The 19,086-nt window shown below is 48.2% G+C and overlaps 2 protein-coding genes across 3 annotated transcripts in view; one reads left to right on the forward strand and one right to left on the reverse strand.

The window, feature by feature from the left end:
* Positions 1–5,466: 5,466 nt before the first annotated feature.
* Positions 5,467–5,730, reverse strand: HRK (harakiri, BCL2 interacting protein). The gene has a single exon (XM_077834690.1). The coding sequence runs from the start codon at positions 5,728–5,730 to the stop codon at positions 5,467–5,469; it is 264 nt and encodes an 87-aa protein (XP_077690816.1).
* A 6,812-nt stretch (positions 5,731–12,542) lies between these two features.
* Positions 12,543–19,086, forward strand: part of FBXW8 (F-box and WD repeat domain containing 8) — a 62,930-nt gene continuing 56,386 nt past the window's right edge. For both annotated transcript variants that reach the window (XR_013348038.1, XM_077834754.1), the window contains exons 1-2: positions 12,543–12,955; positions 16,997–17,101. Coding sequence is in view for 1 of the 2 variants with exons in the window: in XM_077834754.1 (XP_077690880.1) it covers positions 12,578–12,955; positions 16,997–17,101 (483 nt within the window). In the remaining variant the exon portion in view is untranslated. The remainder of the gene's footprint in view (positions 12,956–16,996; positions 17,102–19,086) is intronic.

Consider the following 19,086-nt stretch of genomic DNA (forward strand, 5'->3'; position numbering starts at 1 on the left):
AGGTTTGGTGGGATTTGTGGACCTCAGCCTGGTGAGCTTGGACTGAATGTGTTCACACAGCTGAGAGGCTGGTAAATATTCCCTATGTCCCAGCCAGTATCACCAGCTCCATCCCTTCCTATAGTTGCATTCTCTACACACTAGCAATTCCCAGCACTTCCATACCCTAAGAAAAAAAGTGAGTTCCTACATCTTGTCAAAAAGGAGGGGGCAAATGAGAGGCTAACGTAAAGGGGCCAGTTGTAATGTTCCCCTTGGAAGCTTGAGTTTGTTGAGCTCAAACCTACAAGTGAATCTCAGAGGGAAATTAATTTCCAAAAACTGTGAACCAAACCACACAGCTTGGTTCATGAACCTCTTCACAGATTGAATCCTGGAGGAGACAGTATCAGTAGTGGTTAGAGAAGGGAAATGGAAGTGAGGAGTAGAGCTGACTGCAGTCTCATCCAGCGACCTTAGCTGCGTCCAGTCACACACCATCCCAGGACCTCTCTGAGGGACACACTGCCATTGTGTAGAATTTAAAGTTTCAGTTAAAAAAACATTTTGTCGTCCTGTTTGCCAAGAAAACTTTCTGAATGACCTGACTGAATCTGCAGACAGACAGAATAGCTGTATATCACTCACGTAATCGTTAATAATATGACACAAACACACACACAGTGTAAACACACATCTATCTATCTAAAACCTTACTTTAAAACACTAAATGAATAGAGAGGTGTCCCAAGTAATCACGTTTTTATTTATTATTTTTCAGACACCTAAAAATGTGCCAAGCACCTTGCAAACAAGTAAAGATATGATTCCTGCCTCAAAAATCAGTCTTGGTTTGACATGACACTGTAACTGAGGGTCACAAACAAACAAGGGGATTAGGAGAAAGGAGGGAAAGGACAATCATATTTTCTTCTTCTTTGGACTTCCCTTCTGCTGCCCTTCTCTGTGTTGTCATCTCATCCTGTTTTGTCACTAAGGCAAGGCATTGTTTAGGAAAGCATTTAATCACATGCAAGTAACTTGAGGTCAATGGAACTGAATATGGATAGAGTTAAATATTTGCTTAACTGTTGTCCTGAAACAAGGCCTTAGGTTTTAAACTCCGATGGGCAAGAAGTAAAATTTCCTCTTTACTGGAATTGTAAAACATCTATCGTATCTATGGTGCTATATAAATAACAATTCTAATACTATTAGCTCTGAGTGAGAATTGTTCCAGTCATCTCAATAGGAAGTTAACTCTGAAGAATAATTATGTGGATTTAAATGGCAAAGTTATTGACTGTTTCACTGCTGATAATTTTAGCAGAACCATCCAGAATTTAGATAGTGCAAACTCACACAATGTACAAATCAGGGGTTAAGAAACCAGCAGTTTAGCAGAGGGACTGGGAGGAAGAGAAACTGGTTTCTTTTGTTTGATCGGGCGGGGGGGAGATCACCAATGTGGTATTAGTATTTTTAAAAAATAATTAGTTGTTTATTTAATAAAGAAATGACATATATCGATGAACATAGGAATTACAAAAATCAAGACCAGACTGATGAAGTTGTAGGGCTAGATTCCCACAGGGATGCAGGCGTTGTGACACTGACTTTTAGGTGCCTAGAAAATCCCAGGAACCAGGCTAGGATTCACAAAGTCTGAGTGAGGCACCTAGGCTCCCTATGCAATGAATGCGGGGAGAGAGGTGCCTAAGAATGCAATCTACAAAAGCTGGCCTACTAGGCAGGGAGCCACTTAAGCTAACGAGTGGGAGATGTCAACCTCCTGGGATGTTCTAAGGCCCCTCCTCTCAATGAGATAGGTGCCTAATTCTCTGCTAGCAATTCAGGAACTGGGAACCCTCTCCTGGAGTCCCGTGGATTAGAAGCCTGTGGTGTTTCTTGGGAGAATGTGCTAGGCAGGTGCCTAACTCCACACACAACAAACCAGCCAGAGGAGGAGGAAGCAGTGGTTGCGGTCGTGCTCACTTTATAACTTTCAGCCCAGTGGTTAGAGCACTCACTTGGGATGCGGGACACACTGGTTCAATTCCCCCCTCTGCCAGAGGGAGAAAGGATTTGAACAGGGGTCTCCCACCTCTCAGGAGAGAGCTCTAGCCATGGGGCTAGAAGTTGTAATAGGGGGCACCACCACTCCAGCCTCCTCCTCCAGCCAGGTTGGGAATGAGACCCAATCTGGTAGCCAACCACTCAGCATGCCTACCTGATCAGGCCCACGTGTGAGATGGGTAGCTGAACTCCTGTCTTCCCCCAGCTGGTGAATCACTGTAGGGCTTAGGCCAGAGATAAGCATTCAGATGCCTATAGGGAGGCAGCCGTGTGCTTGCTCAGTGGCAGAAACTAGGTGCCTAGGGAACTTTTATGGCAAAATAAATAAATAAATTAGGAGCAGAGTGAGTTTAGGGTGGGGCTGGAGCTGGTGGGGCTGGAGCTTGTGAATCACAGTGGAGCCTAAAACTGGGACTTAGGCTCCTGAACCCCAGACTTAGGTGCCCAAATCTGGGGTTTAGATGCCTACGTACCTTTGTGAATCCCACTGGTAGTCGCTCAAGAAATAGATAAACTGAAGTGCTAGGACTGAGAGAGCTTTCTACACAGCTGGCTTAGTCTACAGGGACAATCCATATATTCTGGAGGGAGTGGGGGAAGAGAATATGGTTATCACGGAACTCTTCAGTGTGACCAACCGAGAAAGCAGCTTTCCACTGAATCCGTTTTAGGCATTTTCCCCAGTGAACACGCCAAAAATATTTCTCCTAAGAAAGCATCAGCCTGCCTGGCACCGGGTGGGCATAGGAAGGAGTGGAGGGAAGAAACCAGGCAGCAACTTTCAGGGATTTACAGCCCTGACGCTGGTGGGGCTGGGACCTCTTGTGTACTCAGACTGGACAGGGCTCTGGAATCAGGAGACATCCTACACCCGAACTCCAGCTCCCGATTCCAGGTGGTGGGTGTGAGAGACGAGAATCGTTCTAGAGACCACCCAGTCCCACTCCTGCCCTGCACGGGCCGAGGAAGCAGAGAACCTGAACTTGCACACGTGACTTTCAGTTAAATCAGAGGTTCTCAAACTGTGGTCTGCAGACCACCTCCATTCAGGTGTGCACCTGGGCGGCTGCACATGAGAGAATGAAGGCCCACCCATCGCCTGCTTGGCTCCACTCATTAGGTGCCTGGACCCTGCAGAAGATGCACATGTAAGGTGAGGTGGTGGCCTTGGGGGGAATAGGTGGGAGGGGGCAGTGAGGTGAGAAAAGGGGTGGGGGAATTTGAGACATGCAGCACTGTGGCAGCCAGAGAAAGAGGTGACTTTCCCCAGCTCGGGGGCTGCTGCAGTCGGGGAGAAAGAGGGAGAGACCCCCCTCCTTCACAGCCATCCATCGCATTAGAAAGTAAGACTACTGATACTAAAATATGAATTGTGTGCTTTTATTTGTAGAACCAAAAAACGTTAAATTCTTACTAAGGATTTTGTATATAGCGCTTTTATCCAAAGCACTTTACAATAGCTAGCCAGCGTACAAACAACATTTGGAAAGATCATTAAGTGGTCTGCCGAGACCCTCGGCAATTTTCAAGTGGTCCACCCAAAAAAAGTTTGAGAACCACTGAGTTAAATCATTCCATGAAAACAAACCCACAAGGCTATTGTGGCTTGGCAGGTAAAGTGATCCTGACAGTGGCCTGGGACGAAACCCGCAGCTTTCAGCCCACAGACCTACTCTCGGCTGGGCAGGCGGCTGCGCTGCGTCCCACCCCCGGCTCCAGCTCGGGGCTTGGACCGCCTGGGAGACGGGATGAAGCCGGTGAAGTGTCCTCCCTTGCACAAGGGCCACAGACAGCGAGGTACTAACCTCCTGCTCGCTGCCGTTTTGTCGCTGTGACGGGAGTCGGGGCTTGCTTATACTCCCCATCCTCAGGGGACTTCAGAGGAGCCGTTGCGCGTGTGTGGCGCGCTTGGAAACGACCCTGGAGCCCCCTCGGTCCCTGATTCCCTTGAACGGGCTCTGCCACACTCATCACCCCCTTTCTGGGCTGTTGCAAAGACTGGAGCAAACTGTGAAAAACCACCGTGGCAAACACCTTCCGTTTGGCGGAGCAGGGTCAACGAGCGGCCCGGCCCGTCCGCCTAACGCGCCCCCGCGCCCACTTCAGAGTGAGCTCCCCTTTGCTTCCAGGCGTCTGTACCTGCGTTTTTAACCTGCCCTGGAGTTTACAGCTAACATACAACAACTCCCGCTGCATTTCCCGGGGGGAGGGTGGAAGCTTTCAAGCCCTAGACAGCCAAGGGTTTATAAAAGGGAAGAGAAACTTTCGGACTAATAAAAACAGCAACAAGCTGGGAGTGCCAGGGCGCCTCCTAAAAACAAGGTCCCCGCAGCCAGGTGCTGGTGGGAAGCTGGATCCCCAAAGAGGCCTCACCGAATCGCAGGTTGCCCCTGGGAACTTTCCAAGGCGAAGAGTTAAAGCCTTTGGAAGAGGAGAGCGTATGTGGGTCCATGTTTGTACAGGGGGAGATGGGGACTTGCCGTCCTGGATCTGCGCGTAACAGACCTTTCGGGTGATTTGCTCAGTACAAGGTTTGCTACATTACAAGCCAACCTCCCGCCCCCTCCACTATCCTGCAAGAGAACTGATCAATAACTGATGACACGCACCTGCCTGGGTCTCCCCGTGGGACAACACAGACCATGCTGGAGAGTGGCAGAGGAGCAGCTGGATCCCTACCCGGCTGCAAAGGCCTGGGTACCCCAATCCATGCCCACCCCCGCCGTCCAGCTCGTGTCTACCAGCTGTAATTAACCGCGCAGAACGTGCACTTGACCAAATCTGCTGGATCCCGTTGCTGGCTGCGGATCAGGCGGACGGTGAGTTTTGCTGCCGTGCCAAGCGCTGACAGAGAGCCCCTGACATCAGCTTCATCAAACACTCCGCTCCGGATTGCGGCGCGCCCGGGACTCATTCCCAGCCCCCCCACCCGGCTCCCAGACTGATAGACCGGGCGGGCTCAGGTTTCCAACCGGATTCTGCCCCGAGGCACGGTGTGGTTTGGGGCCGAGCCTCTCGCCCCATCTGTGCCTCAGTCTCCTCCTTCTGTACAATGGGGCTAAGGACCCTAAGGCGCTTGGAGCTCCGCGGCGAGTGCGTTGGTCTCTTGGCTCCCCTGCGCTGTCAAGCGCCCTGGCATCAGCACCCCCAAGCCAGGCGAGCGGCGCGGGTCTCTCCCGGACTAGACTCCCCGCGTCCAGCCTGCGCTGCGCCGCAGACGGGGACGGCAGCGGCTGCAGACTTCAGCCTTTGTCTCTGGACATTTCACACCAAGCCCCCCTCCCACTATCTGTTACCGGCCCCGGTTATTTTGCAAAGCGCCCCCCCGCCCGGGTGGCTGGCTGCGCGCGGGCTGGGTCCCTACCTGTTGCGCGTCCCGGTTGCTCTCCGCTCCTGCCCGAGCCCTTGTCCCTACCAGCTCCTCTTGCGGATCAGCCAGACCAGCGCGGCCACCTGCGTGGCGGCGCAGAGCAGACCCAGGTAGGTGGCCAGGCTCCTCCCGGCCGCGGCCCGCCTGCTGCTCGCCCTGCGCCCCGCAGTCCGCTCCTGCAGCTCATCCCCGACCCGCTTCAGGCGGGCCGCGACCAGCTGCGCCCCGGAGCCGCGCTCCCCGCGCCGGGCGGAGCTGCAGCGGCAGGCGGCGGGGGGCCCCCCGTGCAGCGCGCAGGGGCACATGGCTGCGCGGCGCGGCGCGGCGCGGCGCTGCGCCCGGCCTGTCCAGCCCAGACCCCGGGAGCGGCCGGCGTGGCGGGAACGTGCGCTGTGCTGTTGTTGTGCGACCAGCGCGGTTATTAATTAAAGTGTCACATGGTGAGGAGGGGGTTACATCATCCGGCCCCATCGGGGCTGCGGGCAGGAGGCAGGAAAGGTAACTTTTAACTCTTGCCGCGCCGCGCACCCGGCACAAACCCAGCCGTCCTGCCTCCCGCCTCGGCCTCGGCGCAGCCGCGGGACAGCCAAGGGCATGTGGCCCGGGGATGTTTTATCCCCCCCCGCCCCGGCTTGGGGTGTTTTATCCTCCCCCCCCGGCTAGGGGATATTTTATAACCCCCCTGGCTTGGGGTGTTTTATCCCCCCTGCGGCTAGGGGATATTTGATAACCCCCCTTGGGGATATTTTATACCCTCTGGCTTGGGGTGTTTTATCCCCCCCCCCCCGGCTAGGGGATATTTTATAACCCCCCTGGCTTGGGGTGTTTTATTCCCCCCCCGGGTAGGGGATATTTGATAACCCCCCTTGGGGATATTTTATACCCTCTGGCTTGGGGTGTTTTATCCCCCCCCCGGCTAGGGGATATTTTATAACCCCCCTGGCTTGGGGTGTTTTATCCCCGCCCCAGGCTAGGGGATATTTTATAACCCCCCTGGCTTGGGGTGTTTTATCCCCCCCCCCGGCTAGGGGATATTTTATAACCCCCCTGGCTTGGGGTGTTTTATTCCCGCCCCGGGTAGGGGATATTTGAAAACCCCCCCTTGGGGATATTTTATACCCCCTGGCTTGGGGATGTTTTATTACCCCACCTCCCCTTCGGCTAGGGGATATTTTATAACCCCCCTGGTTTGGGGTGTTTTATTCCCCCCCCCCCCGCTGGGGATATTTTATAACTACCCTTGGGGATATTTTATACCCTCTGGCTTGGGGTGTTCTATTCCTTCCCCCCCCCCTCCGGCTAGGGCGAAGGGTATTTTATCCCCCCCCTCCCGCTTTGGGATATTTTATACCCATTTTATGGAGGGTCGGAGATTTTAAAAGCCCCTTCCTGTGACCTGATCTTTATTTCAGATTTTGCACCCTCTGATTTCCCTCCCCCCTCCAAGCGCTGATTTTGTGCTTAAATAATCGGTTCTCCCTTGAAATCCCCGCGGCTCCCCTGAAATGTCGCGTTGGGCCGTATATTGTTTAGCTCCGTGCCGGGCTCCGTCTCTATCCTGGCTGGGATGGGAAGGAGAAGCGCAAAGTCCAGTATTATACGGCGCGGATAAGGAGATGCGGGGGTCCCGCGTATGCCCGTTAGACTCGGAATCCGCGGCGGAAACCAAGACGCGGGTGGAATATTGCGAGCGGGGTGAACATCCCCCTGCTTTAAGCAGCAAGCAGGTGAGTTTAAACGAAGGAGAAAGCGAAGCGTTTCCTCTTTTCTGCTTCTCCTTGAGGATCCGCTAAAGCGACCAGCAAACAAACAAAAACCCTAAATAGCTTCCCCAGAAATTACTGCTCTGGGCGAGAGGGGATCTTAAGGGCATCCGAGCTCTAGTTTAAAAAAGAAACGTGAAAATCAGCCACGAACGTTGTTATCCTTGATTATGAAGCTTGTGGGGCGGGGGGGGGTGTCTCTCGGGACAGGAGCTGGGGATCCGGGAGCTGTTTAAAGAAGAGAGAAACCCGACCCTGTAGCAGCCCAGGTAAACCCTCTCGGACCAAGTCCCAGTGGCTTGTGACACTGTGAACAAGTCACTTCTTTCAACACAGAGCGGTGAGCAGAGGCTGGGCTCCATCCACGAGAAAACTTCCGCTGTCCTGGGTGCAGCATCGGGCCCATCAAGGGGGCCTAGAAACAGTTACTGGGGTTTTGTTGTTCTCTTGGGGAAATGGGTGGCCTGCTCTTACCATAGCTCGTACTTTGGGTATTACTCAAAGTCTCACCCCCCTGAGTTTACTGTTATCCTAATCCGATCTGCCCCAGAAAACAAGCTCTCACTGGATGGCCAGCGCCTTACAGGGCCGAGGAAGTCTCTGCTTATTCTTGGGCAGCCTTAAAACCGGTGAGTAAGTGGAAACTCTTTCCCCCACTGGATACACTCGACTGGGAGGTGTAACTTTTTTGCTGGTTTTGATCCCGCTGTAAAATGCAGCCCTCTCCCACACGCCTTCTTCGGAGACATCTCCTCTCGAAAGGGATCTGCTGCATTGCGAGTAGGAATAAAATACCGGGGGGGCTTTCCGTTACATTACCCCAAAGGGAACAATTTCCCCTACACCTGCCCGTTTGCAATGGGGTGTCTGAGTGGACGTGAATTGGAACGGGGCTAGCCGCCTTGCCCTGTTTTGAAGAAAGCCCCTTACTATAGCTCTAGCCTTTCTCGGGGACTTTTGAAAGAGCAAAGTGCTCCATTTCCCTGCAGCCCGAGGGCGGCTCCACCCCTGGTGTAAAGCTGCTGATTTCAGTGGGATTAGGCCGGGGTGAATTGGTGCGCTGGTCTCTTTCAGATGCAGGAGAATAATTCAGGCTCATCCTTAGCCAAAAGGATGGGGGAGGGATAGCTCAGTGGTTTGGGCATTGGCCTGCTGCTAAACCCAGGGTTGTGAGTTCAATCCTTGAGGGGGCCATTTAGGGATCTGGGGCAAAAATTGGGGATTGGTCCTGCTTGGAGCAGGGTGTTGGACTAGATGACCTCCTGAGGCCCCTTCCAACCCTGATAGTCTATGATTCTATGAAAATCTCCCACTTCTCAGTAACAATTTCTATTCTCTAGTAAGAGCATCCTCCTGTTACAGCGGCACCTTTATAATCCCAGAGGCTGTCTCTGTGGAAACACTCCATTTGCCTGGGTTTGTAAAGACAAGACATTTTTTGGAGGCTGAACCTTGCCATAGTAGCTCTCAGCCTGAACATGGGGGCCACCAGGGTAAGTTCAATCGCTTGTGGGGTTTCTGAGTCAGAGGAGCCCCTCAAAATTACAGCTTGGGATCCAAAGGGCTTCTTCGGGGGTTGTTCATTCTCTTTTAATTGGGTTTTGTAAAAAGCATAGAAAGGAGCCTGCTGCCGAGAAAAAAGCAGCGAGTAATTGCTTAAGCTGTCAATAGAGCAGAAGGAAGCCACCAGTGGCGAACAAATGAAGGGAATATTGGAGTCTCCCATTCCACAGAGGGAGAGAATGTTGGTACCACCCCATCTATACTCCCTTTTAACGCACAACTTTGCCAACAATTAGTCCTCAGTGCAGAGCCATTATTTTATCAATTTCAACAAATATTATAATTTTGCTAAATTAAAAAAAAAGATTATTTTGCTTTAAAAGTGAAAGGAAAGTGCACCTATGCTGTAATTTGAAATGGATCCAGAGTCAGATTTACCGAGGATTTTTTGTTGTTTTTTTATTTTGTTTTCACCTGGTTTCAGAGGACACGGGCAATGGCCAGATTTACACTAGTCCTCACAACTGCAGGTCCTGAAGCTGGTAAGTGCCTGGGCCATATTTCAGTGCTAGTTTTCAGTCTGCAACTGAAGAATGTAGTCTTTAAAAAGCAACTGAAGTATGGATTATTAATCACACACAGAGAGCATTTTTTCCTTCCAAAAAACTCAGTTGAAGATGTATTCAAGTTGGAGCTGGGAAGTTCCCAGGGTTCACAGTGCAGAGTTGAAGCCCAGTGGGATTCTCTGATATTTCCACCCATCCTCAATTGGGTGGTGTGGGAGACATTTCCTGATTATAGGTCCATATTGTGGCCTGCAAAAGGAAAATCTATTTTAGAGTCAGGGAACTCATTGATCACTCTGTGGCTTGTGTGGTGTCTTTCTGACCAGCTGATCAGTTTAAAAATAAACCCTTTATTAAGACTGGAAACTATGTACAGAAGTCAAGTAATGAAACTTCCTATTATTCTCTGGCTGCAGCCTAGGACTGCCCTTTCCTGGGCTTCTTTGTTTCTGCTCCCAGCAGAAAGTTTGTCACAAGAAACTCCAAGACTGCATGAAGAGCATCCAAGGAATTGTGGCATCTCTACACTTCCTGGAGGACCCACTCTAAAGCACAGGGTGAAAAACTGTCTCCTCCAAAAACCTGCAGGCGATTTAGAATGCACAAGGAGAGCTCAAGGATCTCGGTGAATCTGTGCAGGGCGAGGGCCTTTGTGAAGAGTCACGGTGGCTCTGCACTGCTCCCAAGACCACATCTTCCTTGGCTGAGGTGGAGTCAGAGGAGTTTTGGACGTAGTGTTGTAGCAGGCATCTTCTTGCTGGAACCACGCCTCTCGTGGCTAGTAAAATGAAGCAGGGAGGTACCGAATCTGATGCTGGTTGAGATAGTTAATATCAGTTTTCCTTCAAAAGAGAATTAATTAGGACCCCGCTCAAGAAAATGTTTCCTGGAGTACAAAACATACACAACTGTGGTCCCATCAGTGTGCAGATGACAGCATCTCTATGTCTATTTTAATCAAACCCAGACGATGCACTGTCTTTCCCGGTTGCCTGGCCATGACAGGAAGTGGATGAGAGGAAACTAGCTGACGCTTCACCCAGGGAAGAGAGAGGTGATTGGGAAAAGCATCTACAGTGTATGACATAGTTGGTTTCTGCCCCTGTGACTGAAAGGGTTTGCCCATCCCTTGTCAATCAAGTTTGAAGTTGAGGGATATTCCTGGATCCTCCATTGTTTCTGGAGCTTGAGTTCTGCTCAGTGGCCAGAGATGGTCTTTTTAATGAGCTAGGGACAACAGCTGAAACCATTTCTCCTTGATGTTGCCCTCAGCAGTTATCCATACCTTTGTGAACTCCTGATTAGATTACTAGACTGTACTCTATGCACTGAAGACCGCTCCTCAAAATCGCTGCTGATGCAAATGGGGAAAAATTCCAATTAAGTCAATGCAGCAGCACCCATTTACACCAGCAGAGAATTTGTCCCCATTATGGCAACGTGCAGGCTACCCCTGGAGATCATTTGGAAGAAATCTGAGGCCCGCTGCTTAGCAGGAATGGCCACAAGGAGCACATTACACCACAGTTTCAACTATTGCATGGGGTTCCAAGTGCAATTCAGCACGCTAATATTCTATTTAGGTACTTATATAGCCCCCATCGCTGAAGTATATCAATGCTTCCCATGTATGTCAAAATAGAATGAGTAACAATCTCTATCTATATTTGTTTACAGTTTTATGGTCACATGTGTAAGAGCGGGTGTTGTGCTTGGGCTCCTGTGTGCGAGGGAGGAGAAAGTGCAGAAAAGCTAAGATGAAGAAACCAGGTTTACATTTAGTTCTGAAAGTGGCGAGACTGGTGGTCACTGTTATCTCTGGCAGCAGATAGGCTGTATCTGAATGTCCTCTCTCCTGCATTGAGGAGTCTGCCCCGACTGGGCGATGGTTTTATTGTTCTGGTGGGACGCAGCTGTCTTAGGATGTCACCATGGTCATTGAGGGAGAGGTATTTCTCAGGTAGTTGGAGCCAATCCCATGCAGTGCTCTGAATATGAGGACAGAGAGTTTGAGCTGCACTCTATATTCAGTGGGGAACTAATTCAGAGGGCAGAACACTGAGGTAATGTGCTCACCGCATCCTGTGTTGCTAAACGTGCAGGCTGCTGTTTGTACCATTTGGAGCTTTTTCAGGATGTGTGGCTTCATTCCTAGAGATAATGAGTTGTAATAATCAAGGCTGGAAATCATGAATGCATCCATCACCATGGCCTCATCTGTGTCCAATAGGATGAAGAGCAATGTTTTGGCCAGTTGCATTTGGAACTGGGTGTTCTTTGCCATCACGGCTATTTGGGCATGTAGCATCCTGAAAGACCCCACAGCTACAGACTGACACATCATCCTGGTACTCTGCTGTCAGCACTGGCTCCTCTTGTAAAAATCAGTATTCTAGTTGGCTTATTGGAATATAGTGTATGACCCTTTGCCTGGTTATTGCTGAAATATGGGACAAAGAGCCTCTTGTGTTAACTTGATACAGGATGGGGGAGATAAGGACCTGAATAAGGGTTGTCTCTTAAGATAAGGGACAGTAGTCACCCTATTACAAGCGATTATTTATTTATATTTGTATTGTTTTTAGCACAGTAGCCTGCCCTGGTATCAGGGTCAAGGCCTCATGGTGGTGGGCACTATAGAGAGATAATAAATGAAGTCCCTGCCCCCAAAGAGCTTGCAATGTAGAGTCCTGATTCTTGCAAGCTGGTATCCTTGGGGCGTCCCAGGCCCACATGCGGTGGGTCAAATTGCAGGATGAGGGCCTAAGGCTCCCAATGTACAGATCCTGCAAACACCTCATCACGTATAACTTTGCCCAGGGGAGGGTGAGTGTACTCCCCTGAGCAAAGTCACACAGGTGTCTAAGAGTCTGCAGGATCAGGGCCATAACAACTCACGAAGGACACCCGGCAGGCGGCTCTTACAGAATGTAGGACAAGAAACGCGCCGTGCACATTGCGGGCAGCGGTTGGACGCAGCCGATAGCCTGATGCCAGCCGCGGGGCAGGGGCTGGTGCATGGCCTGGCGTTTGTAAGTGGGCTTCAGGGGTCACACAAACGCGCTGTCAGGTTCACTGGCGGCCCCGGGGGCAAATCCCGAGCGGAGCCGAGCTCCTGCCAGCACCAGCGGCCGCTCAGCGCCTCTCGGGACGAGCCCCTGGCGCTGCCCTCCCGGCGGGGGCTTGGCTGCCGTGAGCGGAACCTTTGTGCGGCGGAACTGAGTTGCAGCGGCCGCAGTTTCCTGCCCGGCCTGGAATCCCGCGTGCTCCGCAGCGGGGCCGGGGTGGGCCCTGCTGCGCGGCGGCTCTGCGGGGCCGCGATGGCCGCGGGGCCGACCGAGCTGGAGCTGTTTCGCCGCCGCTGGCGGGCGGAGCTGGCCGGGGCCCGCCCGGGGAAGAAGCGGCGGCGGGTGGCCGAGCCCGGGGGGAGCCCGAGCTGCCGGGAGCCCGTCTCCGGCTGGAGCAGCTGCGGGGGGGTCCCGCCGGCCGCGCCGCGGGATGGCGGCGGCGAGGAGCGGCGGGAGGCCGGGTACTTCGCACTGGCCCGGAGCCTGCTGGACGGGAAGGGCCCGGGGGCCCGCAGCCGCCGCCGCCGCCCCCGCCCGGGCCCCCCGCCGCCCGGCCCGCCCGCCGCCGCCGCCGCCGAGCCCGAGGACGGCGGAGACAACGACCTGCTGGGGCAGCTCATCCGGGACCTGGTACGGGACCCCCCGGGCCCCCGCCGGCCCGCCCGCCCCCTCGCTCCCCCCGCTTCTCTCGTGGGGTTTCACCGCGGGCTGGTACCGCCGGGTCCTGCCCGGGACTCCCTGTGCGGGGTGTGATGCCGGGGCCTCTGGCACACTCCCTGCGCTGGCTTCTGCCGGAGCTGCCCAGGCTCCTTCCCTCTCATTTCTTCCCCCACCTAGGTCCTCTCGGCTCCAGGCGCTCCCATGGCCGAGTGTGGGCCAGGCTGCTCCTGGGCAGACACGAGGATTTTGTCTTTCTTTCTATGCCAGAAACTTTCGTAAAAGGTCATGTGATAACACTACTTTAAAAGCAACTTGTTGGTTTGAGTCACCTCAGTTTTGCCCTCTGGCTTTAGAAAAGGCCTGCTATATATTTTTATTTTGTTTCCTGTGTACACAATAGCTCAATTCTGTATCTATCTTCAGAAATTAATAATTCACAGGAGGTAGAACTATACAGTTCTGTTTTTCCCCTTATTGATTTGGTGTAGCTGGTGTGGGGGTTAGTTTATGTCGGTCAAAAAAATTTGTGGTTACGTAGGACCCCATAAACAGACTGGACTTGCTGTGTCTTGGTGTTGCTTGTTGGCAATTTTGTTATTGATAGCCTATGAAAGTTTATTTTAAAAATTTAATCTTTACCTTTCAAATATGTTCAACTTCATGAAAGTGGTAAGGATACACTTACATGAAAAAAATCACCTTGAGTCATTATCATGTAGTTGGAGCTGTGCAAGTGGACCCTTGTATCTTTTTTGATGTTCCGTTGACTTTAGTGGGACTGTGCATTAGTGCACTTATAAGATCAAGGCCCAAATCTTTAAATTAGGTCCTGAAATGATAACCCCCCTCACCATAATGTTGGATCCATAGTCAGGGGGTGGGGAAAAGGAAGAACAATAACAAGAAATATTCTCTTCTGAACTCCTCGTCGCTCCACTCAAAAGGATAAAAGATTACCTTTTGGTGCAGAACTGATTTAATACCCCAGATTAAAATTCTAGTCACTTGGGAATTGCTTGTTCCTTTAAAACAGAGATACCCACGCGCTCTCTCTCTCTCCCCCTCTGAATCCTAGAAGCACTTGACCAATGACTAGGATCGCTACTGAAACAAAACTGTATATGGCTACCCTCGAGGAATTACTGTTATTTACTCTCCTTTAATAACAACATTTGAAAAAGCATTGTACTTGAACCATTTCTCTTTGGTGGGATTAGGAAGACCAGTGTGTAAATACTTTTGATTGTAACTCCTGAGTTTTCAGTTGCTCTAAACCTATTTTACCATGGTTTCGGAATACATGGTCTCTTTATAGCAGCTTTTCTTTAACACCAAAAAGTTTGCTCCTCAGTGTTATGATGAGGGTGCAGTTTAACCTTTTTCTGTTAAATAAAGTCTAATCTTTTCACTCAAGATAGTGGATGCTTAATTAGTTTGCCTGCACTAAGTATCTTGCTAAACTGTATCTCAGTGGAGAAGATTTCCGGTCGCCAAGAAACCAATATTAATTGTATAAATGAAGCCGTTAATTTGAAAGGAGTCCTAATTACAGCTCTGAACAAGTTAAAAGCTATTTTGATAAATCCTTGTGCTCTATCTGCATGAGAGATTTTATTTACAGTGTGGGAGAAATAAGGGAAAAAAACATTTGCTTCTTACTAACTTAGCTATGACTAATTATTCTTTTATTTAAAAAAAAATAAAAAAAGAGCAGATTATACTTCTGACAACTAGGCACAAATTAATCTATTTACAGAATTAGTGCTCCATTAGCACACAGGAGTACAAATCCCTCTCAGAGGGGATGGCAGTATTAGAGTTTTGGATTCATTCCAGTAGATTTTTAGACGGACCAGTGCTGATTTAACATTACATTGTTCCTTTATGGGTTTTGTTTCATGTGCTATGTTGAGCTCTCTCCTAGTGACAGATTATTTGGGGATTTTGACCATATGTACCGTTGAACATGTACTCTGCTTGACATCAGATATTAGGAACTAACAGTTGTGCTATTTGTCACTGTAAAGGTGATTTCCCCCCGCCCCCTTTGCATTGCAGTAATTAAGTCCCTGTCTGATTTCTGACCCTGATGTTACAATGTGACCATAAATACACACTTTAGATCTAAAATTTTTTTGGCTGTACTCAGTTGGACTTCATTGGGGTGGGAAGTGGGAAGCACAACTCTAACTAATCCCAACATTATCCATTTTGCTATTTTTTGTTCTGTATTTCCTTTGTTAGGGCTGCAGAGGGCACGGACTTGAATGAGGAATTGGCAAGGATGGGGGTGATCTAGTATGAAGTGGAGGTGGTGAGGCAAGCTGTGCACTGCAGCCGTACTGTAGAGCAGACATAGCTGAAGAATCAGAATATGCCTGACTTTGGCAGAGATGATGAATAAATGGGATGTATTTTGTTAGTTACATGTCAGTAGTTATTTTAAGTGTGAGATGTTATGAAGATGTGTGAGAATCTTGAAGTGTTTGAGATGTAGGCATTATAGGAACTCAAAAAAAAAATCAGATCAAAATTTCAGAAGGAGTAGGTTTTCTTGAATGCTACGAATGTGCGAAGTCTGCCATTATAACAACTTGAAACATATCTGGAAATTTCAGTGAGGATCTGCTTGTGTGTTAAGCATGAAGACTGAAGTTGAGAGTTGTGATTGGAAATAAGGCAATTTAATCTTGCTTTAGCCGCAAATCTCAGTGCGACCTTATGTGTAGAATTATGCCTTCATAATACAGTAGCTGCAGCATGTAGAGGGATTTCTGTTGTTTGCTTATACAGGAAATAACTGATAAAAAATCCTCTTTTTTTTCTTTAAGTAACAAGATCTGATTTGTGGTATTTATTCAAATTTAAAAGAATTATTGTTTTAACATTTCTTCTGATAGGAAATGGATACTTTCAGACATGCAGAAAACCATAGAGCAGCAGTTCTCAACCAGGGGTCTGAGGCCCCTTGGGGGGTCACGAGCAGGCTTCAGAGGATCTGCCAGGCAGGGCTGGCATTAGACTCACTGGGGCCCAGGGCAGAAAGCCAAAGCCCCGCTACGTAGGGCTGAAACCGAAGGTTGAGCAACTTAGTGGTGTCGGACCCTAAGCAATTGCCCACCTTACTACCCCGTAATGCCGGCCCTGTCTTTTATATGTAGAAAACCAGTTGTTGTACAGGTGGGCCATGGAGTTTTTATAGCATGTTGAGGGTGGGGAGTCGGGCTCAAAAAGAAAATGGTTGAGAATCCCTGCCATAGAGTATAATCTCATTTTGATCTATTAAGTGAATGAAGATGTTAGGACACTACATTTTTTGCACACTGTAGTTAAAACTCTTAAGTGAATGAATGTGTAGAGGATATATGCTTTTAAAGTGCATTCATTTTAGACTTGACAGTGAAGTTTTGAAGGTTGTTTTGTTAGAAACTTAAATGTCCTGTCTTCAAGACCCCTCTGTTTTAAAACGAGTGTACATGAATGTCAGCTCTCTGTTATTTCATGGCTTTTATTATTCAACTATAAGCAAACAAAAGACTGAAAAGCTCTAATTTCTGAGCATTAACAAATGACAAGGAAAATGTGTCCTATTGGCCTGCTCACTGAAACCAGTATAATCAAATGAGTACAAAAAGGAAACGTTGCTCGGGTAGACTAAGATTTGTGTTTTGTTACTGTTTATAACCCTTTCTTCTGACCAAAAACTCCCAGTGAATCATCTAGATAGCCCTTATTTCTCTCTTGCCTGAGAGAGATGTTCCCAAATGGAGCTAATGTGACTTACCTGATCTGACTGATAGGATGAGAATAGCTCTGCACAACATTGTGGTATAGCAGGGTTGTAGGATGGAAGAGCAGAGAAGGTCGGTCTGATTTTAGTTACAACACCAAGAGTACATATGATCTCTCCTTGATTTTACTATGAGGATATTACTGCCTTGCCACTAACAATGTGCAGTTTATTCATGCATTAGAAAAAGTCTAACAGTTTATTTCCCTTTTTCTTCTCAGAATGAAATAAATGAGGTTCCTTTCTTTGATATCCAGCTGCCTTATGAACTGGCATTAAAAATTTTTCAGTACCTGGGAAGGACTGAGCTGGGCAGATGTGCTCAGGTAAGAACTATCCAAGATTTGCTTGTCTCATCCCACGTAAGATCAGCATTGGTGCTCACCGTGATGCATTTCTGCTATTACACTGTGCAGTAGCCCTAAATGAAATTTTCCTCCACCAGAGACTTAATTTATAATTCTTCACATATTAAGACATACTCCAAAAGCTGAAAATTGAAAGCAGTATTAAATGGACTTGATTCATAGTTTGCTTCAGTGTAGTTAACTGAAATGTTAAAGGTTTGATAACAGCTCTAAAGGGACAGGATTAAAACTTAAGACCAAAAGAAATGTTTGTTTGGATTTTCATTTCCAGTCAGTATAGTTGTTTATAAACAAATGAGCATTTTCTTGCAGTGTTTGAAACACAAACAATGTAGCACTGAGAACCTGGAAATGAAACTGACTTAAAATTGATTTCCTTGTTGAAGCTGATATATAGAAAGTAAACAAACAGGATAAAATGGAATCTTAACAATTCTGTCACTTTTAGTAATTAGTAACCTAACCTAGGATGAAGATATTTGTTTGATTTTTTTATTTTTTATTTATTCCCCCCCTTCAAATTTACCCTGTTCCTTTGAGGGATTGTAAACAGGTACTGTTACCAGTCTGTTCTCAGAGAGAGCTCATATACTATGTATATAGTAGTTCAAACTCATCTCCTTCCTGAGGTTTGGTTATTAACCCAGAAATTAAGAATAATACTACATAAAGTTACCTTGGCTGCCCCTAGGGTTTCCACCCTAAGACTGTTCAGTCCACACCCTTGATCCTCTCTCCAGGGAGCCACTGTTGCCTCCTTTCCAACTAGATTGAATAATGAGCCACCTGCTTCACTGAATCACCAGAACCCACTTAACAAATGCCAGTTATCTTGGGGAATGTTAATAGGGTCGGGTGTTTCGGGCATTCACTCCCAGCCTATTTTATGGACACTGTGGGATGTTTTTGGGCCCGGCGTTTAGGATTTCTGTCCCAACGTCATGTAATCACACAAAATCCAATCAAAACAGCCTTTTGGGGGTGGACTTAAACATCCTCTGAAGTGTTTGCAACAGCAATAAAGAAGCATTATATTAGTACACAACTACCAAAACTGGCTAGCTGAATTAAATACAAATAGTTATCGATTAGCATGAATGATTAAATTAGACATTTAACATTTTTTCAGTTTGAATAATCTATGATGTTACGCAAGTAAGGATAGCTATTGTTTAAAAGTTTTAACTTGACCATGTCCCTTAAAAACCACAAAAAAGTACCATTAGAAGAAAAAGATTTCCTCTTGCAGGCGTTCTGCAAGAAAAGTTTGAGGCATTACTTTATACTAATGTGCTCTGTAGGAGGCCGTGAAGCTTTCACATCTGCTCCTGTTTCTGTCAGCCATCCTATTAAAAATGGAACTGGGCTGCATTTCAGAGTGGATTGCAAGTAGGCTGGAATAATTTTTCTGCAGCCGTGACCAATTTACTTTGCAGCATAGTAGTACTTGGTAGTGTTAGCTACCAAAAGGGCTACCTTGTTAGCGAATCTTCCTTTTTTAATTTTATTTATTTATTTATTTTTTATTCAAAGCCCATTTTTATGCTTTTTAGCAGCTAGACAGAAGGTAAATGTGAGATGTGCAAAACATTCTTGGAAAAAGACGGTGGATGTTATGTAGTGGCTGACAGCTGAGCAAAGGTCCGGTATTTTTCAGGGCTTTCAGAATGAGATGAACATCCAATGCTTTAGTGCAGAACTGGCTGCTTTTAAGTGTTCAGCTGAAAAGCAAAGCAATAAAAATAAATACCATTTTCATTTTTCTCTTGGTAATTGTTGTTTTGAAAAAAACTCCACCCTCTTCTGTTAAATGGAATGCCCTGCTGCTTTACAGTGTTTCGTAGAAAGGTTTTTTGTTTTTGTTTTTATTAAGGTGCCTTGGGAGTTTCGTGAAATTGGGCCAGTTAGTGGAAATGGCATCATGAACTATGCAAGTGCCTTTG

The sequence above is a fragment of the Eretmochelys imbricata genome, chromosome 15 (genome assembly GCF_965152235.1).
Source record: "Eretmochelys imbricata isolate rEreImb1 chromosome 15, rEreImb1.hap1, whole genome shotgun sequence".
In the NCBI taxonomy this organism is placed as follows: domain Eukaryota; kingdom Metazoa; phylum Chordata; order Testudines; family Cheloniidae; genus Eretmochelys; species Eretmochelys imbricata.

What these genes read in the sequence shown, in the direction of transcription:
- HRK (XM_077834690.1), bottom strand. Translation starts at nt 5,730, where the DNA reads ATGTGCCCCTGCGCGCTGCACGGGGGGCCCCCCGCCGCCTGCCGCTGC.